We start from the raw sequence: 23493 nt of genomic DNA, 5'->3' as shown, positions 1-23493 counted from the left end.
AGAATGGTTTTAAGCTGTCTTTATTAAATTCTGCATGACTTTTTTTCATAAGACCCTTGCTATCTTCAGCTCTTGGAAAGTGGAGGATGGACCCTGCTCTGGAAGGCTTCCTCTTGCGTATCAGCCTCTTGCTAGTGTATGTGTGATAAATTTGATGTTCCACCTACCTATCCCAGTTAGTGGGGTGGGGTCTCTGCTACTCCGCCCCTCTGCCAGGTGTGCAGATGGAATCAGTGTTGGGTTTGAATACCTAAAGCAATGTAAGGTGTTCTGTAAAGCATGACTTAATCAACTTACCTGGAAAACATGCATTATAATTTTGGTGTTCTGTTTTGTTTTTTTAACCTAGGAGTGAATTTGTTAGTGGGAACTGAGAGTGGTCTGATGCTGCTAGACAGAAGTGGTCAGGGGAAGGTTTATCCTCTAATAAACCGAAGACGGTTCCAGCAGATGGATGTACTCGAAGGCCTGAATGTCTTGGTGACAATATCTGGTAATGCCCATTTTTCAATATGTTATTTCTCTGAAATCCGAACCTCGCTGAAGTCAATGGGAGTTTTTGCCACTGACATCTGTGGGCCCAGGATTTTTCAGTCTTCATGCTTTCACACTTTTTAATGCTATGAACCAGCTTCCACACAAAACACCCCAAACTGCCTGCCTTGAAGGAAATTTTTTTTCACAAGTTTGATAATATGGAGGATAACATAATAAAATATTCTATTTTATTTATTTGTATTGTGTTTGGGAGTGGATGGGTGCAGGAAGTTATAAGTCCTCTTTTGAGTCTAGGTCACTAGAATAGAAAATCCGTTGCAGAGTGCAGATGTAGGGCAGCATGGAAGGACGGGGAGGAAGGGCAGCATAGATGGGCATGGTTAAATTACTGATACGATGGAGTAGATGGATGTCGCATCTGGGTGTGTCTTTACTTAGTGAGACTGTAGCCCATTGATCGAACAGGGAGAGATACGGCCATTCTTTAAATAGTTCACACTTTAACGTGTCCTAGTGAATAATGGTTTCTTACTAAAGCTGGGGACTCCAGACGCTTTGGGCTCCAAGGGGCTATTTAAAAGGGCTACTTCATTTATTACACAATTTCACTGAGTTTACAGCAAATGGTTCTTACAGATCTATCTACCTTTCTCCTGTATTTTATCTTTTGCCATGCTCTGTTGTATGAAACCCCGGGTCATTTAGGGCTTCACACAGTGGTCACTATGTTGCACTCCATAGGCACTCAGAACTGATGGCAGCAGGGATAGGACTCTGATCCTTCTGCTCCAAGAACATAGACCCTTAACATTGGAGCTAAAGGAGACTCTCCATTATGTATTACAGTGGAGCAGTTTCTGGTACCATTGGCTAGAAGATAGTGGTACACATAGACCCTAGCCTGCTCAGTGCAGTATGTGAGTGTATATGTTTGTTATTTAAAGTACCACCTTTGTGCCAGTGTAGTAAAGCCCATCGCTGCATTTCCATTTAAACACACTTGTAAACTTTTCATCAGCTTTAACTCATTTACATTTCACATATGGCTGACGACTGAATTACAAAAAAAGATTAAACCAGGAACTTAAAAACACTTATACCTTTATAATGTACAATATTTCATGATAGCTTCCAACATGTTCCCTGGGTATCTATTTGAATGATACCATTAAATCGTCTGATGCAGTGTATAGTTCAATAGACTTGTAAACAAAGATACCACCTAACGCAGCTTATATAATGTTCATTAGTTAATGTATCCCACGTTGGTGACGAAAATCTGTGGCTAAATCTCATGCGAAATTCTTTTAGCTTTGTTTACAGTTGTGTGAGTCACGATTCAAACACCCTGACACATCCAGTTTGTTTCCTTCAAGAATATTGCTTCCTCTATTCAGACACGTTACATTAACCCTGAAGAAATTGGTTGAGCTGTCGCTGGCTTATGCCTTAACCACTGTCCTCTATCCTGGGTTTTACAGAAGGCCACCAGAGCACAGTGAGGAGGGAGCGTTTCTACCCACAGAGGCTGCCTGTACATTTGGAGCGAGGGGTTGATGCCCAGCTTGAGTAGACATACTTGCGCTAGCTCTCATCGAGCTAACACGCTAAAAATAGTAGTGTAGCTACAGTATCTCGGGTAGCAGCCATGGCGGCATGGGCTGGCCCCCCTGAATACATACCATGGGGTCCAGATGGGTTTGTACTCAGGGCAGCTAGCCCATGCCACTGCTGCCCATGCTACCACAGCTACCCTGTTATTTTTAACATGGGAGCTCGATGAGAGTTAGCAGAGATTCTGGCCCATGAGATGACTTTGTGGGGGAAGCCTACTGCCCTTTCTCTCCCAGGTCTCCTGCCTGCTATGCTCTACATCCCATTCTTCCACCCCTCCCGCCACTCCTTCACCAGTTCCTGGCTATTCTGAGCCTGAGCTTTTCCTTGGGTATCTTTCCATTCCCTGTTTAAGATGTTCTCTTTGCCTACATCACTCAGAGCAAATGGAAATGTTTAATTTTAACCAAACTTCTCCCAACAGTTGGCTTAATGGGCATAGTCATGTAATTGTCTCTTTGGGGTTTGATTTGGATTTGTTTAAAGGAACTTCATTTTAAGCAATGTAAGTACATAAGTAACTGGTCCACAATATGTTTAAACACCTTTTTCAGGAAATAAATATTTGAATGTATGTGATGTTAAAGTTTGAAAATCATCTCCGCCATGTTTGAATGAATTGCCTTGCATGAGGATTTTAGGAGGAAAATTTAATAAAATTACATCAACATAAAATGTAATTTGTTTTTATTTTTCAAAACTGTAAATCTTTAGCTGATGTGTTTACTACTTTCATGAAAAGCTGAAAACTGAATTGCTTAGATGCTTTTATTTTGTTATTGTGACACTCAAAAGACTTTGATGCAAGTTGACAAAAGCAAGTTGCAGGTCCTTAATCTGTTAGAAGGCAAAGATGTATCAGATGCTCAGATACTACAGTGATGAACATCTAGAAATGGCTGAAAACAAAAGTAAATAATTCAGCAGTAATAACAGCAATCACTTGTCCTTACACATTCCTAGGGAGTTTACAAACGTTAATGAACAGTTGCAGCAAATAAGTGGAGCTATTTAAAATTTTCCTGCATTACAAATAAGGAAAATGTTGCATATTAAGTGATTTGAATTTAATCTCGCATCAAGCTTGTGACAAGGCCAGAAACAGAAATCAAATCTCCTGACTTCCAGTCGTACACTTCAACTGCTAGTCCATGGTGATGCTCACAAGAAATGATGTTTTTATTCAAGGGCCAAAATAGAGTTTTTGCAATTGACAACCCCCCCAGATTTTTAGAACAATTTACAACTCTAAACCTAAAAGACTCTTCCTAATTTTCTCTTTATTCTTGGTGCTCCGTTTCTGTGGATGCTTCATAGGAAATACGCCAGTTATAATTGAATCTGTCTGTGACTACAGTGTCAGATCAGTTTACTTTGTTTAGCAGTTGTGTAAACACATGCATAGCTACATTTATGTAACTAACCTTATATGTCAGAGTGGATGCATACTGGAAGGCAGAGGAGTTTCCTGCCTGTCGTGTGATTCTTTCTTTTGTGTGTAGACCACAAAGATTTTTTTTAAAAGTCATTTTGAAAGCTATTTCTGGTTTGAGAAACTCCTTGTGCTTGCTTATCTTGTGGCCAGATATGAATAAAGAATCACACACTGGGAAAATCCATCCGTATCACTTATTACTGGTCTTTATTTGGTGAATTTTAGTAAATGATGGGGAAAGAAAACCAAACCATGTACTCTGGGAGTAGGCATGTTTTTAACTGGTTTTCTTTAGGAGACTGTTGAATGTTTCCCACTTTTGCCAGGTTCCATTTAATCCTCTAGGAGATCTTGCAGCCTGGGGGTTCAGGCTGTTACAGTGGTTTTAAACCACTTGTTGCACCGTCCTGGTCTGGGCTGCTCCCGGGACTGCAGAGGACTCCAGTGTGACTTAGACAGGTCTCCAGGGCCAGCTAAGTTCCAGCAGCCTCCCTGGGCTGCCCACTGGGCTATGACATTGCCCAGGATCTCTGCAGTACTGTGTGCCTTGGCTCCAGTCTCTACTCCAGGGCTTGTGAAAGGATTCTCTAGAGGCAGCCTCACGGCTGTGTTCACAGTGCATGTGCCAGAGAGAATCTTCCCTCGGTCAGATTTGGGGCCCCTAGGGCTACTTTACACCACTCTAGCCCTTGTACTTGGTGTTCAGGGTCTGGCACAGAGGTGAGGGGCCGCACCCTTAATAGTTCAAGAGCCAAGCTTAGTGAAGCCTGCCAATAAGTATTCCCTCTCCTCTCTCCAAAAATGGTTAATCCCAGTGGAGTCCAGCATCTGTCCTGTACTCAATTAGTTCAAATAGATGTGAAAAAGTAATACGTTATGAGCCATATGCTCAAGTGGCTGTTCACAATCAACACTATTAATGTAGCTATTTGGGACCTTTTGCTGATTCATACATACATTTATATGACTCCACTTATTAATGGGATTTAGAGAGAAAGCCCTAATGGCGACTTTCCACTTGATGGATTTTTAATGCTCAGAAATCCCTGACAGGTAACTATTGTGACTGAACTATTTGCTGCAATTCTAACAAGTAAACTTCAAACAGGGACACTGTATCGTGCATACATATGAAGTGGCAGGTGAAGGCTGCGTGAACAAACCCTAATCCTGAATACTTACTTTTGCATCCTTAATAATAGTTTTATAACATAGGGCTTTTAAAATTAAATTATATATATTGTAGTATAAGGACTCATAATGTACTACACCTCTACCTCGATATAACGCTGTCCTTGGGAGCCAAAAAATCTTACCGTGTTATAGGTGAAACCGTGTTATATTGAACTTGCTTTGATCCACCGGAGTGCACAGCCCCACCCTCCCGGAGCACTGCCATACCGCGTTATATCCATGGACGAACATCATCATATCGGGTGGCGTTATATCGGGGTAGCAGTGTAGATACTTCTCAAGCACAAAGGGCACAGATCCTGTACCAAAGAGCTGTGTTGTCAGGATGGTCTACACCAACAACCTGAATAGTATATGACCTCCTTCTGTAGACCCTGCTGTACCGAAGCATAGTAGGGATAAATTAAGGACAACATTACCCTTAATTTCATTACTTTTTCAGTATGTTTTGGTCTGATCAAAGCAGAAAGACCTTTTAATAATGAATATCGGTTCTAAGTTATGGTATTTCAAATGAAATTCCTCTTCACGTGCTTCAACTCAGTGAAGTTAATTGGTCATCTCATCACATACTCTCCCTCAACACCCTCAAAAAATCATTTTAAAAGCTTGTTCCTGGGATATCTTGTTGCCCAAAGCAAATTTTTATGGCCACCAATGTAAATTTATGACAAAAAAGATTAAACTTAATGTCGATTAATGTATAAAATGGTAGTGACCCACACTATATGGCAGTGTAGTGTGTGATCTGTCTGTGCATATATGGTTGCTTTTGGACCTAGAATCTTCATGTTTTTTATACTTTGCAGCATGTTTCTCTTGTGGAACCTAACTATGGTAGACAATGTAGTTCGTGGGTTCTCCTTTTTTTCATAATATGGACCCACATCATAATAGAGAGAGTGCGGACCAATTCCATTGACTATAATAGAGATCCACTACGACTACTCTCTCTGGTCTGAGTCCTGTCAACCCCCTGTCTCATCACAGTCGCACAACTTCCCTCTCTCAAATGCCTATGTGGAGTAGTGGTATTAATGGGAAAACATTTAATTGTGTGTAACTGTTCTTCTGGTAGGTGTGGTCCATGAGAACTCCTAGTGGAAGCAGAGAGCCTGCCTCCTCTTTGTTTCCAGCTGTATTTATGGGCCTGCACTTACTTCTTTACAGTGAAACAGCTGGAAGCAAGGAGAAGAAGCCAGGACTAGAAGAAGCAGTAACTTGTCAGCTCTTCACAGATAATATAGGAAATGCTGTCTAACCCTGCAGTTGTTCATTGAACATTGTGCAAGAGCCATTGATGAACTTGACTGTGATGCTACCATTTCCATATTTTGTAACATGTCCTTTTTAAAATTAGTTTCAGTATTTTTATTTTAGTTCCTTCCCATCACATGCATGGTTTCTTTCTTCTTCTATCATTCGAGCTTGAAACTAGGGCTAGAGGTGACCATTATAAGTGTCCAAGCTGCCATTTCTCCCAAAGTCTAGATGATCACATCTCGGGTAAATAAGCATCTCCTGCTTCCTGTCCTGCTTGCAGTGTTGCACCATTTGGGACACAAGTAATCTGCCAACCAAGCTTGTGTCAACATTTAGCAAGAGGGAGAATGTGTTTTAGCAACACATGATACTCTCAGTATAAGTCACCGCAGCTCGGTCTTAGCTGTTTGTTAAAAACATTTTTACATTATACATGTTGGAAATAAATGTCACTCTGTTTAAGACTGTTCTGTGGTACAACTTCTTCCTTGTTTGAATAATTTACTAATAAAACCTGTTACGTTTGGGTACCGAGGGATGATTAGAGTGGTTGAAAAGTGCTGCTCACTAGGTATTGAAACTCATAGATGCTAATTTCATAGCCGGCTTTGCTTTTACCTTCTTTCAGACCTGGTCCCAGTAATGACTGCCATTTTCTGGTATGCGTGTAAATGATTTTCAACCACAAAACTTTCTCCTCACTCTCTTTTCTGGTGTCACACAAATAGGAGCTGCTGTAGGTCATAGCTGTTTTCAGTCTCCAGACACAAAGGATTGCTGCTTGCTATTGTGGAACTACAATCTTACTAATAAAAAGTGGGTTTGTTTTTGTTAAAACATCAGAACCAAAACAGCCCCAGAACTATTTCTTTAAGTTTGTCATTTTATGTTCATGCAATATTATCAGGAGGTTATTATGAAATAACGTTTGGAAGGATTCTGGAATAGTGCTGGTGGTGCTATAATCTTGTACACTCAGTACTGATCACAAATGTAAATTTAGTCAAACACAGATTAGTCAGAGACAAGTTATTGGGGTGAATATAGGAGTAGCTGGTTGAAAGTTAATGGCCTGTGATACCCAGGAGGTCAGACTAGATGATTGAATGATCCTTCTGGCTTCAAAACTCTTGAGTGTGACTATGAAATGCTTAGCAGGATCACTTTGCTTTCACAGCAGTTTCTCATCTCGTGGTGGTCTTTTGGTTTGTCTTTTTGTTGTGATTAGCATGAAATCCTTGTTAAAACAAATGTTGCATTTTGTGGCTAGGTAAGAAGAACAAGTTGCGAGTTTACTACTTGTCCTGGTTAAGAAATAAAATCCTACATAATGATCCTGAAGTAGAAAAGAAACAGGGTTGGACAACTGTGGGCGACTTGGAAGGCTGTGTGCACTATAAAGTTGGTAAGTAGCAAATGAATTGTGACAATCTGTCAGGCTAAAATTAGGTAACAGAGAAGTCTTACTAAGATAGTTGTTGTTTATATTTACTCATTCCTCTTAACTTTTGTTTTGCCATGTTCTTCTTCGAGTGATGGTCCCTATCTGTATTCCACATGTGGGAAACACATGCACCCCATGTGTCTGAATCTGAAATTTCTTGCAAGCAATGTCAGTTGAAGAGCAAGTGTGCTGTAGCTCTCCCTGTGCTCCCAACTGAAGGCATAAAGGGTGGTGCAAGCCGATGCCTCTCTAGTTCCTTCTTACTGTGCATGGTCTGAGTTGAAATGTTCTGTGTCCTCAGATCCTTTATACTGTCTCATTCCTATAAAAACTGTATCTAGTTAGGTTTTTTAGTAGTTTTTAAAGTGTGGTATAGCATATATAGTTAGCATTTTTTCCCCATCTCAAGATCATCATTCCCCCTCCCCCCCCTCCCCCCAAAGAAGTCTGGGATTATGCCCAGGGTCCTGGCATTCAAAAACTGTTTCCTGCCCTTACTCCTTTTCTGTGAGCAATGAACATCAAAGCTGCCTTTTATGAGGTTCTCATTTCTGCCAAGTGCAGCATCTGCTGCTCTTTCCCCCCGAACTTTTGAGGGTCGGACCTGAGATTCAGAAAACACCTCATGGAGAAGACAATGAAACCCCAGTCAGATCTGGGCCGAGTCACCAGCCATCACCACCAGATTCCCCCCACATACATCAGCCTCAACAAGTGGGCAGTGCCCCTCCAAGCTTGGGAATGGAGGGTAAGTCTGTTAAACCTAAAGAGAAGGCTTCACAGGAGAGTAAGGTGCACTCTCATAGACATAAGGACAAATCATCAATGTCTAAGACTGTACCAAAAAGAAGGGATCCCTCCCTGACCCCATCACAGTCAGAAAAGCCAGTTCACACAGGCGTTAAGATCTTAGGCACAATTCAATCTTCTCAACAAGAGAAGGAGGCTTGCCAGGGTACAGGTCCGATGGTTCAGACACCAGCTCTGATGGTGAAGATGTGGGATAGACAGCTCCTGGTGCTTCTGTCCATTTTGGGAGCCATGGGGTACTGGTAGTGATGTGGCTCTGGAGGGAGCCAACAACCATGTTGACCAGAGAAGCTCTGGCTCTGCCAGCTCCACCAATTGACTCTCTTCGTACTCTGGGGTGGTCGGAGACATATGTCTCCCCAGAACACATCTTTGCTCTCCCCCATCTGCATTCACCACTCTTATTGCATAGCTGTACATCCAGTTGGTGGAAATTCAGGAGCCTCAGCACAGCTTACTAGACATTCTGCAGCCTTCCAGTCCCAATAGTGTGGTCCTCTCCATCAATGAGGCCATTATAGATCCAGAAAAAGTGGTTTGGTGCATCCCTGCTTCTTGTGCTACCACACCAACAAGAACTGAGAAGCTCTACTTTGTCCCATCCAAGTGGGGAGAGCTCTTCTTCTTTCACTCTCATTCAAACTCCCTGGTGTTGCAGGTGGCTACAGAGTGGTCGAAGCAACAGCACCCACAGGCTACTCCTTCTGATAAGGCACACAAGAGACTCGACCTTATGGGAAGAAAGGTCTTCTCTTCCACCTCCCTCCAGTTCAGGATCTCTAATTATCAGGCTCTTTTTTTTTTTATCAATTATGCTAAATTTCTAGAGTTTAAGGACAAGCTCCCTGAGGAGGATAGAGAGCACTTCCAGGCCTTAGTAGATGAGGACACATTTGTGGCCAGAACTTCACTCCAAGCCATGCTGGACGTGGGAGATACTGCATCAAGGGGGATGGCTACAGCCATTGTCATGAGGAGAGAGTTGTGGTTGCAATCCTTGGGTTTCGCTGGAGAGCTGCAGAGTACATTCAAGATCTACCCGTTGATACTATCAATCTATTCCACTAGAAAATTGTTGGGTCTCTCCACTCCCTCAAAGAGTCAAGAACAATTCTTTGCTCAATGGGCATTTATACTCCTGCCCCTCAAGAGGAACCATCATAGACAAGGTTATAAGGCAAGACCATCTCCTCAGCCCTTTTATCATCAGTGTCCTCAGGAGCCATCACACAAAATAGACCAATGAACCCAGCCTCTGCAACATCCACTGCCACTTTGTACACTAACCCCAGACAAAGTGTTTCCTTTGATGGGACTGTTGAGACCCAAGTCCCTTTTATGATGACTCTTCATTCCCCTCTTCAAATGTTTGAAGGCTGCCTTCCCCAATTGGTCAAAAACCAGTGGGCACTAACTACAGACAGATGGGTATCAGAGGTTGTCCATGGCAGCTATCTTAATTGAGTTTCTGAAAACTCCTTCCCACTTCCTCTTCAGGGACCACTCTCATGAGGAGATTTTGCGACAGGAGGTGAACACCCTGCTCCTCAGGGGAGCCATAGAAAAGGTTCTAGTGCAACACCATGGCATGGGATTCTATTCTCCTTGATCCCCAAGAAGAGTGGAGGATGGAGGCTGATTCTCAATCTATGTCAGTTAAACAAGTTTATCCAAAAACTAAAATTCCACAGGATATCCTGAGCATCAATAATTTCCTCATTAGAAGAGGACACATTGTTTGTGGCTCTCAATGGCCCACAAGAGGTTCCTCTTCAACCAAAACCACTACCAATTCAGAGTCCTCCGCTTTGGTCTGGCCACAGCACCTAGGGTATTTACAAATGTTTTTTCAGTGGTTGCTGCTTGGATGAGAAGACAAGGTTTTACAGTCTTCCCAGACCTCAACGACTGGCTTCTCACAAGCAGTTCCCATGAAGCAGTCCACAGGGCAACCCGTGTTCTGCTCAGACTTTTACCTTCCCTAAGTATCTGCATCATTCATGAAAAATCCATGTTGACCTCCACAAGGTGTATGGACTTCATAGGGACATCATTAGACTCAACTACAGCAAGAACATATCTACTTCTCAAAAGGTTTCAGGCCATGAGCACACTTTTATAGAGCAGGTTGTTATCAGACCCAGGGCATCAGTCAGAACTTGCCTTTCCTCTTTGACCACATGGCTTCATGCACACATGTGACACTGTTCTCCAGGCTATATCTGCATTACCTACAACCCTGGCTTCTCTTTGTGCGCTCACCAGAAGGCACCATGAACGACAAGGTCACAATTCCACCCAAGGTATTAGGCTCTCTTGTGTGGCAGACAAAACTGGAGAAGATTCGGGCAGGGATCCCTTTCCTCACACTGACAGCCGAGTCAAGCTATTGTTACCAATGTCTCCTACTTGGGCTGGAGTGCGTGTATGGACCCCGCAGGAGTTCAGAATGCACATCAACTTACTAGAACCCAGGGCAGTCTGTCCAGCCTGCAGCGCCTTCCAATGCACTTATCCAATCCAAACACGTTCAGATAATGTCAGATAGTATGACAACAGTATTTTATATAAACAAGTAAGTGTGGGGAGGGAAGTGATTTTTCTCTTTGTGCACAGAAGCAGTCACCCTCTGGAATGGGAGCATCAAACATCAAATAACCCTATTAGCAACATATTTATCAGGAGTGCAAAATTCCCTAGCAGACTACCTGAGTAAACACTTTGTTTGTGAATCACAAATGGGAGGTTTACAATTCGATTCTCAACAATGTCTTTGCTCAGTGGGGAATGCCGGCCTCGGACCTTTTTGCCTCACAAAGGAACAGGAAGTTTCTTTGGTATTACTCCAGAGCAGCCTTGGGCAAAGACTCATTGAGAGATGCCCTCCTGATGTCATGGAAGGGTTGCCTGGGGTTTGCTTTACCTCTAATTCCTCTGATAGCGCAGGATTTATGGAAGATCCGCCAAGACAGAGCTTGAGTCATCTTCGTTGTGCCCAACTGGCTGAGACAGTTCCAGTACATGGATCTGTTGAAGCTTTCAGTGCACCCATCCAGGAACATAACACAGGGACAATGTCACACACCCCAATCCAGGGCCGGTGCAACTCAGAGCCTCGTATTTGGATGGGCATTGGAGATAGAATGCTCATGTTCCAAGAAGTTGCAAACCATCCTTAACCAAAGTAGAAAAAATTCTATGAGAAGCTGTTACTCAGCTAACTGGAAACGTTTCTCCGCTTGGGCTCATAAATACAATTTGTCTCTGGACTCTGCTGAAATCCCTGGTATCTTAGAGTATCTACTTACTTTTAAGTCTTCTGGTCATGCATTCAGTTTCCTATGGGTGCATTTAGTGGCAGTCAGCGCTTTCCATCCTCTGGTGCATAACCATACAATCTTCACACACCCTGTCACAACTAAAGTTTTAAAGGGAATTCTCACATCCTTTCCACCAGCAGTGAAGTTTGCACCTCAGTGGGACCTCAGTTTTGTTCTGTTCTCTCTCACTAAGTCTCCCTTTGAGCCACTGGCCACCCATGAAGGTGACCTTTCTCATTGCTATAACATTGGCCAAAAGAGTTGGTAAGCTGGGAACATTTAGAGTGGGCCCACCATATAACCTTCTATAAAGAAAAGGTCTCGCTGCGCGCCCACCCCAAATTCATACCCAAGGTAGTTTCCACATTTGATAGGAGTCCACTTACATGTATTTTTCCCTAAAGCATGTGCCTTGGAAGAGGCAAGAAGGCTGCATTCTCTGGCTGTCCGGAAAGCTTTGGCCTTTTATCTGCTAAGAACAAAGGGCGTTGGAAAGACACCTATTTTTTTCCATAGCAGAGCAATAAAAAGGTCAACTTATATCACCTCAGAGACTTTCAAAATGAACCTCGGGTTGTATTGTTCACGTTTACCAATTAGGTGGCATCCTCCTCCTTGCCCCGCCCCACTATCCTGGAAGGGGAAAAGGCTCATTCCACCAGGGGGCAGCTGCATTTCTGAGAGACATACCCATACTAGAGATCTGTAGAGTAGCTACTTGGAGCTCTTTGCATAACCTTTACGAGACATTACACCTTGGTACAGTTGTCAACTGCAGATATGGCTGTGGGGACAGCAGTACTACAGTCAGCTATCGCTTCTGTGTCCTGGCACCGCCACCTGCTTGACTATTACTTGTTAATCTCCCACGAGTGGAATACACATAGGGACCATCACACGAAGAAGAAATAGAGGTTACTTACCTGTATCTGGAAGTTCTTCGAGATGTGTGGTCCTTATCTGTATTCCACCACCCATCCTCTGTCCCCTCTGCTGCAGATTGGTTACACTGTGGTAAGAATGGGGAAATGGAGTGGTGGCGGCCCACACTGCCCTTTATGCCCTCTGTTGGGAGCACAAGGAGAGCTACTGAGTATATGTGGGCCAATGGATACTGCTTACAAGAAATTCCAGACTCAGGCACATGGTGCACATGGGTACCTGTGTGTGGAACACGGAGAGGGACCACACAGCTCGAAGAACCTCCGTTTACAGCTCAGTAACCTCCAGTTACACTGGAATGGAAAGAATGTATTTTTTATTTTTCTCTTAGAGGCTAATTGTTGTAAAACCAACAAAAACAAAAAAGCATGCTAGCTTTGGAGACGTTTATGGTAACAGGAATATATGTTTAAGTTAATGATGATTCATTGATTTCCCTTACCTCATTGCATTTCCTAATGCACTCTCAGACTGAGCCAAGTGCAATTGTGGGGTGAAGTGTCTTTCCTTTAAATAGATAGTTTTTAGTGCTTCTTAAATTGCTGAGATTAATTGGGTTATAGACCCCCTCAGAACCAAAGCCTGTGATGGATGGCAGACAGTACATATAAGCCTGTTAACCTGCTGTGAGTTACTATCCAGAAAACATCAGTAAGTTAGTACTGTTTCTGCTGGCTCAGCTTCAAAATGAGATCTTGCCGTGATGATGCACCACTATTGCCCTGGAATGATTTTGCTTTGTTTTCACTTTAAGGTATATTCATTACAGCAACTAACCTGTCTTTCAAACTCATGTCTTTTTGCTTCAAAGCTTTACCTTTTGTCAGACTATGCTGGTCAGTGTATAGTAGCAGTTTGAGCAATTGGACTGTAATCAATCAGTCTGGCTTGTGCACACATTTGAAAAATCTACTAGTAGTGAGTAGTCAATAAATATCTCAGTAAGAAACTGCAGAACCAAAAACTTGATCCAAAAAGCAATTCATAACTTACTTCTCCTGTGTCATACCCAAAGATTTCAGCAACCTATTGAAGCAACCTGTTTAACAATATGTTAACAGCTATATAAAAGGGACTCTCCAATGGTGAAGGACATGAAACTGAGAGCATTCTTTTCCAAATGAAGAGTGATTTGTTACCCTCATCTATAGTTTAGCACTGAACTATACTGGGAACCATAAATATACAGTAGATCTTCTCAGGTAGTAGAGAGGCCTCTTTGACAAGTATGTTTTAGTTCCCAAGAATGATGAGCTCTGGAAATAGTTGCATTTGCAGATCTAATAACGGTGCAGTCTTGGAGCTGACACTGTGGCTTTGTGCACTGAAACAGTTGGCACTCATGTCTTCCTTGTCTCTTTGATGCAGCAGTGGGTTCAGACTTAAGGGTGAAGTGGTATGTAGGGATCTCAGAGATGCTTGTGGCAGTTTCTGGCTCTCCCAGATGATAAATTACTCTTTGGTAGCTAAGACTGGATATGTTCCAGAAAGCACCCCAAGCAGACACGAAAAGGCATCAAAAGTTCCTTTTCACAGATAAGATGACATTTATGTACAAAAAAGTAAGAATTCTTTCAAGATAGACAAGATTGGACAAAAACTGTATTTTGCAGAGAGGCAAACTCAATACAACTGGAGACTTGAAACACAACTTTTTGTAGATGAAAATGTGTCAGGTCTTCAGCACTTAAAATTCACTGCTTTTACTTCCCTGTTGAGTAAGTGGAGCAAAGTTCCTTCTGAAGAACAGCTCCATCTCCCTACTGCATGCCTGGAGAAAACAAATATAGACCCATATGGCAATAAAGAGAGTATTTAGAAGGCATGAAAATAGTATGTATTAAAACAGTGGGCTTGTTTTCTGCAGTACATGCGGTTTGCATCAAGGCTGGATGTGAAATGTAAGGGGAAAGGATTTCTCACTGCTTTAGGAAACTTTCAAATCCTTTGTTACCTGGGCTAGCTGGAAAGTAGAAACATGTGCAAGCCGATTGTGCATCACCCATCCACAACTGGTATCACAAAAGAGGCTAGCAGAAATAGAAATTGAGACAGACCATGATACTATCCTTCACAAACTCAGATGGAAGTGGAAAATGGAGAGTCTGCAGCTCTAGTTGAATGGCCACTTCCTACTTCTCCTGGTCCTCCCCAATCCCATATATCTTAACCAGTCTGAACAGTAGTTGCCAACAGAGCTCTACCAGAGGACCAGTTTTTATCTTGTATCTGAATGCAGAAGAGGTTTGAGAATTCACAGATTTGCTACACGTTGAAAATATTACCTTGTCTGACACATGCAGCTTTTTTTTCTGCCCTAAGAATGTAATGAGACTTTACTAGGGATGCAGCAAAATGGTGTGTGTGTGTGTGTGTGTGTGTGTGTGTGTGTGACTGCTTTGCAACTTCTTGTTTTGGGGGAAAAAACTACCGCTCAAAAATTTGAGGTGAACTTGGAAAAATGTTCCATGTTTGCCTAGAAATCTTTTTTTCTAACTCCTTACCAGTTTGGAGAATTTTTCCATTTTGCCCTGGCAGGGGGAATCTAAACTATAAGGGAAGAAGAGCAGATGTTGGCCAGTACTTGAAATGTTAGTCTCTTTTTGTGACTTTTTGGGAACATTTTTTTTTCACACCTCTTCCTACCTTTCCATGAGGATGATTATCCCCCTATTCACCACACAACTTTAATGTGTCCCCTACTAACGCAGTAATTTTAGATCTTGGAGGTAAAGGAAAGTGCTCCATTAGCAAACTTGTTACTTTTGCTTTTAAAACTGGCTTTATCTTCCTTCCTTCATTTGAGTTCTTTGTCTTCTTCCTCTAGTACCTTATGCTTTAGCTTAATCACAATGCATTAATAACAGCAATGTTGTTAAAGCAAGTCTGCCCATCAACTCTTCACCAGGTTTTTAGGTGAAAAAGGACCCTGATCCAAAAGTTAACTTTCCGTTTTGTTATGTAAACAGCATCTATGTTTTGTATATGCATATAAGTTTTGTATGTAGCGTACTGGCAAGGCTATTCCAGACATGGATATTCATTGAGTCACTGACAAAATTAAATATTCTTGTGAAGCAGATGACTAAAAATGTGTTACTTTTTAAACCCTACTTTAAACTACTTAGAAATAGGAATGTAATTGCGATATTAACTGGACCCTTCAAATGTTTAAAATTATGTGGCAACTTTATAGTTGTCTTGTTTCCTAAAGTTAGTTAAAAGTTTGGAGTTGCTGCTGAGTTTATTTTCTTGTTTGATTTCAGTAAAATATGAAAGAATCAAATTCTTGGTAATTGCTTTGAAGAGTTCTGTGGAAGTCTATGCATGGGCACCAAAGCCATACCACAAATTTATGGCCTTCAAGGTAACAGTCTATTTTAACCATCTTTGGGCTTTCTAATGTGTATTTGCAGTTACAGAGCTGCTTTTATAAAAACGTTTGAACAACCCGCAATGTTGATAAATAGTTACGTGTTCTCTAGTAAATCTGTCCCTAATTCTGGATTACATTATAATGCCATTATTGATGTTTATTAGATGAAAGAGTCCGTGTATGTAACTAAACTAACATTCTGAATTGAAACTCTGAACATAAACTATAAATGGAAAACCTAACAAGGAGATTGCTCAGGGTGACAGCATGACGTGGCAGCTGCAGAAGAGCAGTCAGTTGTGAAGCTGTGACAGTGACTCCTGCTTAAGGAGAATGAAAATTTAAGGTCTTGCTGGACTTCTCTCCTCTCTGCGGGTAATTTATTTTAGGTGGTCACATGTAGAAGACGCTCACTAAGGTTGTGAGCCTCCAGACCGTGCTTCAATTCTAGGCAGATTAATTTTTGAGGTACTACACAAGTGTGTGTTTTGTCCTCTACATATGCAAATCAAGAGACAGATAATTGAGCCAAGTCCCAATCTTGCTGCAAGTGACCAAATCACTAAATTATGTTAGTCTCACTTGTTTTTACGAGTGCTGTAAGAATATCATTGGTCATATGGTATCATTACCAAACTAGTCGTGGGGCGGTAGTCCCTCCCCCTCTGGGTCAGAGGGAGGCCACACCACCTCTCTACACCGTCGGGACCACTGCCTAGTATCAGGGGAATTAGCGTTAGGCATTAATGTTCTGACCGGTCTAATAGGGCTGAGCCCCTAGATAGTCAATTGGTCCCAGCCCTTACGCAGAGGCAGGGATCCCAGGGCCAGTAGGCTCTGGCCCTTAGGCTGGGGCTTAGCAGCCAACCAGCTATTCCTCTGGGCCCTTTAGGCAGGGGCCGGGCAAACGCCTTAGTCTGTGGTCTCGGGGCCCTTTTGGCAGGGGCCAGAGCAGCCGTAGTCTGCAGGCTCTGTGCTCATTAAGCAGGGACAGAGTAAACCCAGCCGTCTATAATCTCTGGGCCCTTTAGTCAGGGGCAGAAGCAAACACAATAGTCAATTAGCTCTGGGCCCATGGTCCAGGGGCAGAGCGAAAACCCAGGAGTCAGTTAGTTCTGGAAAAAGAACGAGGAGTCCTTTTGGCACCTTAGAGACTAACACATTTATTTGGTCAAATAAATGTGTTAGTCTCTAAGGTGCCACAAGTACTCCTCTTTCTTTTTGCTGATACAGACTAACACGGCTACCTCTCTGAAACCAGTTAGTTCTGGGCCTTTGATGTAGGGCCAGAGCGAAAACCCAGGGGTCGGGTGTCCTAGTTCCAGTGGACAACTGACAAACTTAGGCCTTTTGACCTGGCAAGGGGAGGCTTCTGCCCCAGGGGATCCACCCTACTCCACCACGCCCCGACCCAGGGCCCTAACGGGGGCGGAGTGATCTGCCACTGGGTCAGCGGGGAATCCAGCTGCAACACGCCTACCGTGCTTCAAGCAGTGCTACAGCCAGACTGAAGTCGGCTGTCGTTGGGCCACTTCCTCCCCTCCCTCAGGGTGTACCTGAAACCACAAGGTATCTTCATCTCCTCCAGCTAGGTGGCCAGTGGTAGTCCTGACAGGTCCACAGCAGACACCGGTTCCCTGGCAGGCAGGGGGTCGCATGGCTCAGCCGCAGAGTCAGCAGGCTGGAGCGAGCAGGACATGTCCGTCTCCCTCGGTGTCCTGGCTCCAAGTGAGCCAGAGGCTCTGCCTTTTATACTTCCTGTTCTGGTTACCCACTTCTGGTGGGAGGGGTGAGGCAGGTCTGGCTCCGCCCACTTGGGCACAGCGGGAGGCCACACTGCACACTACACAAACTGTTGTGCAGAAGTTGAGATGGTCACTTACAAATTAAAAACATACTAAAGGAGTTTAACGTGTCTTGATGATTAGTTTTTATTTTTGCTTTTTTAGTCCAGGGAAGTTGTTTTAGTTCATAATGTAATATGGCTTAATCCTGCACAGATATGAATATTCTGACCTCAGTTCAGCAAAGCACATAAGCAGGAGCTTAATCTCAGTGGAATGCCTCACATCTGTAAAGGCGTGTGCTTAACCACGCTGCTGGATCAAGCGTGAGGACTTTGCAGGAGCAAGCTGCCTGTGTGTGTGTGTGTGTGTGTGTGTGTGTGTGTGTGTGTGTGTTATAAGCATGTTTTAAGGACTCCCATCTCAGTGTTGTGTGGTAAGCAGAGATGTAGATCTGACGACTCCTTTTAATTACTGTCTTGCAGTCATTTGGAGAATTGGTACATAAGCCATTGCTGGTGGATCTAACTGTAGAGGAAGGTCAGAGGCTGAAGGTGATCTATGGTTCCTGTGCTGGTTTCCATGCTGTTGATGTGGACTCAGGATCAGTCTATGATATTTATCTGCCAACGCATGTAAGAATTGCGGCTCAGTATGGGATTTTTATTTCTTAGGGTTTTTTCCACTTACTTCACACTGAAAAGATATACAGGTGTTCAAATGCGATCATACCGAGAGCAACTATGCAGAAAAGTCATCTATTCCCTTCACTATGTTTTTCTAACTTCTGAAATTGTGATTATCACTTGTGGGTTAGTTATAAGATAAGAGCATCTTACACTTAAAAAAAAAAATTAAAAAAAAAATCCCCAAACCCACAAATAAAAAAATCCTAGTCCTCTTTTTCTTCATAGAACATTACATCTCCTCTAAGTACTAGGTACAAAACATATTTTGTTAATGCCAGTCCTAATGCATGCTCAAAATAATACAGTTAACAGACTTATTCAAGATCTTGAGGGCTTGCTAGTTCAGGCCTTGTGGGGGTTAACATCTTACAGCAAGAATGAAAATTGTTAAAACAGATGTTGTGTAAAACAGTGGCTCTCAACCTTTCCAGACTACTTTACCAGGAGTTTGATTTGTCTTGCACACACCAAGGGTATGTCCATACTTATGGCCGGGTCGACGGGTAGCGTTCGACTTCTCAGAGTTTGAACTATCGCGTCTAACGCGATAGTTCGAACTCCGAACGCGCTCTTGTCGACTCCGGAACTCCACCACCGCGAACGGCGGTGGCGGAGTCGACGGGGGAGCCGCGGACTTCGATCCCGCGACGTCTGGACAGGTAAGAAGTTCGAACTAAGGTAGTTCGACTTCAGCTACGCTATTCGCGTAGCTGAAGTCGTGTACCTTAGTTCGACCCCCCCCCACCCTAGTGTAGACCAGGCCTAAGTTTCACCTCACTTAAAAACTACTTGCTTATAAAATCAGACACAAAAATACAAACGTGTCACAGCACGCTATTACTGATAAATTGCTTACTTTCTCATTTTCACCATATAATTGTAAAATAAATGGATTGGAATATAAGTATTGTACTTACATTTCAGTGTGATGCTTGAGCCTGTTTTTCACTTGTGAGCCTTGTCTGAAGCCTGAGCCCCAGGCAGCAGGGCTGAAGCATGTAACTTAGCTTTTTGGGGCCTCCTATGGCCTGGAACCCCAGTATTTGCCCTGCTTGTCATCCCTTAATGTCGGCCTTGCACTTGCAGCCCTCCTAAACCTATTCCATGACCCCCCAGGGGCTGCAACCCCCAGGTTGAGAAACACTGATCTAGATAAAAGAACAGGAGTACTTGTGGCACCTTAGAGACTAACAAATTTATTTGAGCATAAGCTTTCGTGGGCTACAGCTCACTTAATCGGATGCATGTAGTGGAAAATACAGAAGGAAGATATATATACACAGGGAACATGAAACTATAAGGAGAGTGATCAGTTAAGGTGAGCTGTTGTCAGCAGGAGAGAAAGATAAATGTTTGTAGTGCTAATGAAAATGGCCCATTTCAAGCACTTGACAAGGAAATATAAAGAACTTTATTTCCCCATGCTTATCTTTCCCCTCCCTAGTTTTACTTTGTTCAATTGCCCATCCACACAGCTACTACTCTGAAAACTGATCTAGAAGAGTTGACATACCCCTTGGAAGACCTCTGAATACCCCCAGGGGTACATGTACCCCTGGTTAAAAACCGCTGGTGTAAAAGATATAAAACTATCCTATATCCGAACATATATGGGATCTTACATTTAAAAAACCACAAACTCAGAAGGGTTGGTAAAGTATAAATATGTGACCATATTGACAAAAAAATCTTTGGAAGCAGTTGACTGCAAGAGGAGTGACCTTTGATATGCAGCAAAAACACAGTCCCAGCTAGCCTGAAACAATGGTGAGATCACCACCAGGTGGGAGGAGAAATGAGGCAGAGCAGGGCAACAGTTCCCTGAGGCCACTCACACAGCCTAGGCAGGACAAGGCTAAAAGAGGAGGCGCCCGTTACAGTCATTGATAGTTTTTAAGGACAGTTCTGTGTGGGAGTGGAATTCTGTTGTGGGTTTTGTAGTGTGCTCTTGGTTTTCTTTGCAAGACAAACTTTTTTTTAACTTAAAAGGAAAAAAAAGTAAAGCTGTTCAATACATTTCTGCCTTAGAAGGTTTCTATTGGTAAGAGTTCAAGACTTGCAAACATGAAGCCCTCCTATAGAGAGAACAAAAACAGGATCATAGTAGACTATATAGCTATAGCTAGTCGTATCAATTTGGAAAAAAAATAGTAAATTGCATAATTCCTTCATCTGTATACTCTAGAATTATTAATCAAGGCCACTTCCAAGTCATTAGTAGAAACATTTCTGATTTTAGTTTTTCTTTTCTACCCATAAAATGAATTGACCAGAATTATTAAAAAAATAAAATGAATTATCATTTTATTGCAGTAGACACAGGCAATTACAGAGCAGCTGGTGTACTGAGAAAATTAAATTTTAGAAATGAAATAAAATGACATCAGGAATTAAATATAAACTGGGTAATAGCTTGAAGATTTTATGGGTCTTAAAGATCACCTGACTATATTATCTTTATTTGCACCTAGAGGCCCCAACCAAGACCAGGGCCTCCGTGTGCTAGGCACTGTACAAACACACCATCAGAGATCATCCCTTCCCCAAAGTGCTTACAGTCTAACCAGATAAATGGTGGGCGTGCTCACAGAAGGACAGGGAGGTGAAGTGACTTTCGCAAGGTCTCACAGCAAGTGAATGGCAGAACTGGGAATACAACCCGGTCTCTAGAGTCCCAGTCCAGTGCTCTGCGCTCTGGCTCGCATTGCCATCTTACCATGTAGCTCAGTCAGCACTGAAAATCTCAACCACAGACTAATGAATGAGTCACTATAGGTCATACAATAGAACTGGTCAGTCAAATATTCTGGAGATGACAGTTTGATGGGACTTAGATATTGATATGTCTCCCCTAAGGCCCCTTACCTCATCATGGCCTGCTTTAAAACAAAAGGTTATACTGGAGCAGCTCAGGTGAAAAACAGTGTCTTTGATTTTGTTTTGCTTCTGTAGATCCAGAGCAGCATCCAACCACACGCAATCATTATTCTCCCAAACACCGATGGGATGGAGCTGCTGGTTTGCTATGAGGATGAAGGGGTTTATGTTAATACCTATGGGAGGATCACCAAAGATGTGGTTCTGCAGTGGGGAGAGATGCCCACATCAGTTGGTATGTATCCTGTGAGAATCAAACGTAACCTGTAAAGCAGGGATTGGCAAACTTCAGGACATGGCCCATCACGGTAATCTGCTGGTGGGCCGCAAGACATTTTGTTTATGTTGACTGTCCACAGGCACGGCCCGCCATAGCTCCCAGCGGCCACGGTTTGCCGTTCCCAGCCAATGGGAGCTGTGGGAAGTGGCGGCCAGCATGTCCCCGCGGTCCACATGCATGTTATGGAGTACTGGGGTAAACAAAATAGCTTATTGAGCATAAAGTTCCTAGTAGCTTGCTGAAAATAGATATATTTTTGCTAAGTTGTGATAACCTGCATTTCTAAAGGGATTTGGGTTGGTATTATTTTGAGATTTCTTAATTGATAATAGGCATATATGTGATTTGATAGTCTTATTGTGGTCTTAAGCAGTAAAGTATTGTATATTAAAAATATTTTTAAATTACCATAGTTACCTAAAGTATAGAGGAGGCACTTTAATGAGACAAAATGTCTCGTACCATAATGACCTACCACATTTCTTTCTATGACAGTTAACGCCAGACTAATTCCCATTAAAGTAAATGGAAAGACTTGAACTAACTTCAGTGAGAATTGGCCTGGGCCCCTACTGTTTGTTCTTGTAAACGTTAGGGGCCAGATTCTCAACTTGTATAAACGGTCATAGCTCCATTGACTTCAATTGGAGCTATGAGAATTTACACCAACTGAAGATCTTGTTTAGTGATTTTAAGATGATGTGATAGTAGTCAGATTGCCCTCCTCTTCTTCCCTTCCCCCCCCTCCACAAAAACCCTAAATAAATAAATAAGCTCATTATTATGGTAAATATTCTTATACCATAGCAAGTTATGGAATTTAATTACCCTATAAATTAACAGGTAAATATGTTCTTGTATGAAATGGGAGTGCTATTAAATATTTGAGACTTATATTTTAGGACATCCTTGCTAAGAGCTGCTAAATCGTAATTTTATTTTTCTATTGAAAATACATCCACAAACCAGAGGCAGCTCCTTTTTTCCTTATTAAATCCTTTGATCTTCTTCGCCTGACGATCCCTCTGTGTATTCCACACGTGGGTGTGCGTGCAAGTCATGCGCCCAAGTCCAGAAATTCTTCAAAGCACGGCCAACCACTTCTCCTCCTGTCGGCTTTAGGGGCTGCCTCATGCTCGTTGCCCACAGCTGGATCACCAGTTGGGTCCTGGAGATTATCTATCAGGGATATTCCATAGAGTTTGTCTCCTTCCCTTCTTACAAACCCCCTTCCCAGTCTCCTTTCGGGGACTACTCTCACCAATTGATTCTTCATCAGAAGGCGGAATCTCTTTTATACAAGGGGGACGATACATGTCCTACCTCAGTACCAAGGGAGAGGGTTCTACTTTCCCATATTTCCTAATCCCCAGAAAAGGGTGTGGGAGTGGAAACCTACCAAGGACCTTCAGCAACTAAACATCATTATCTGAAAGCTGAAATTCAGGATGATTACTCTGGCATCTATAAGCTCTTCCCTTCAGGAAGGGAAGTGGTTTGTAGCTCTTCACATGAAGAAGGCATATTTCCACATGGACATTCGCCCATCCCACAAGAATTTTCTGCGTTTCATGGTGAGAGAAGAACACTACCAGTTTCAGGTCCTCCATTTTGGACTCACCACTGCACCAGGATATTCATGAAAGTTTTCTCTGTGGTAGTAGCCCAGATTAGGCGCCAGGGCTATACAGTGTTCCCATATCTGGACAACTGGCTCCTAGTAGGCCGATAATGACAGGATCTCTTGAACATCATCTTGTTAGACTAGACATTGTATAAGTGAAGAAAAGTCTGGTTTGTCACCCACAAGGACCATAAAGTTTATGGGAGCACTACTGGACTCAGTCCCTGCGAGAGCATTCTTCCTCGCAGGCAAATTTCACATGATGAACAACCTGATTTACTGCCTCACCCACAAACGGCGTACTACAGTGCACAGTGTTGCTTGCTGTTGGGCCACATGTATC

The 23493-nt window shown here is 42.7% G+C and overlaps 1 protein-coding gene across 11 annotated transcripts in view; it reads left to right on the top strand.

Annotated features, from left to right (window-relative positions):
- MAP4K4 (mitogen-activated protein kinase kinase kinase kinase 4) overlaps positions 1-23493 on the top strand; it is a 237996-nt gene that overhangs the window by 206087 nt on the left and 8416 nt on the right. For all 11 annotated transcript variants that reach the window (XM_039531327.1, XM_039531333.1, XM_039531317.1 and 8 more), the window contains 5 exons: positions 350-493; positions 7275-7409; positions 15787-15887; positions 18166-18315; positions 21322-21481. In XM_039531327.1, coding sequence (XP_039387261.1) covers positions 350-493; positions 7275-7409; positions 15787-15887; positions 18166-18315; positions 21322-21481 — 690 coding nt within the window. The remainder of the gene's footprint in view (positions 1-349; positions 494-7274; positions 7410-15786; positions 15888-18165; positions 18316-21321; positions 21482-23493) is intronic.

This window comes from Mauremys reevesii, linkage group 1 (genome assembly GCF_016161935.1).
Source record: "Mauremys reevesii isolate NIE-2019 linkage group 1, ASM1616193v1, whole genome shotgun sequence".
NCBI classification, from domain to species: Eukaryota; Metazoa; Chordata; order Testudines; family Geoemydidae; genus Mauremys; species Mauremys reevesii.
Note: the sequence above shows the minus strand (reverse complement) of the source record. Positions and strands in the feature narration are given on the sequence as shown.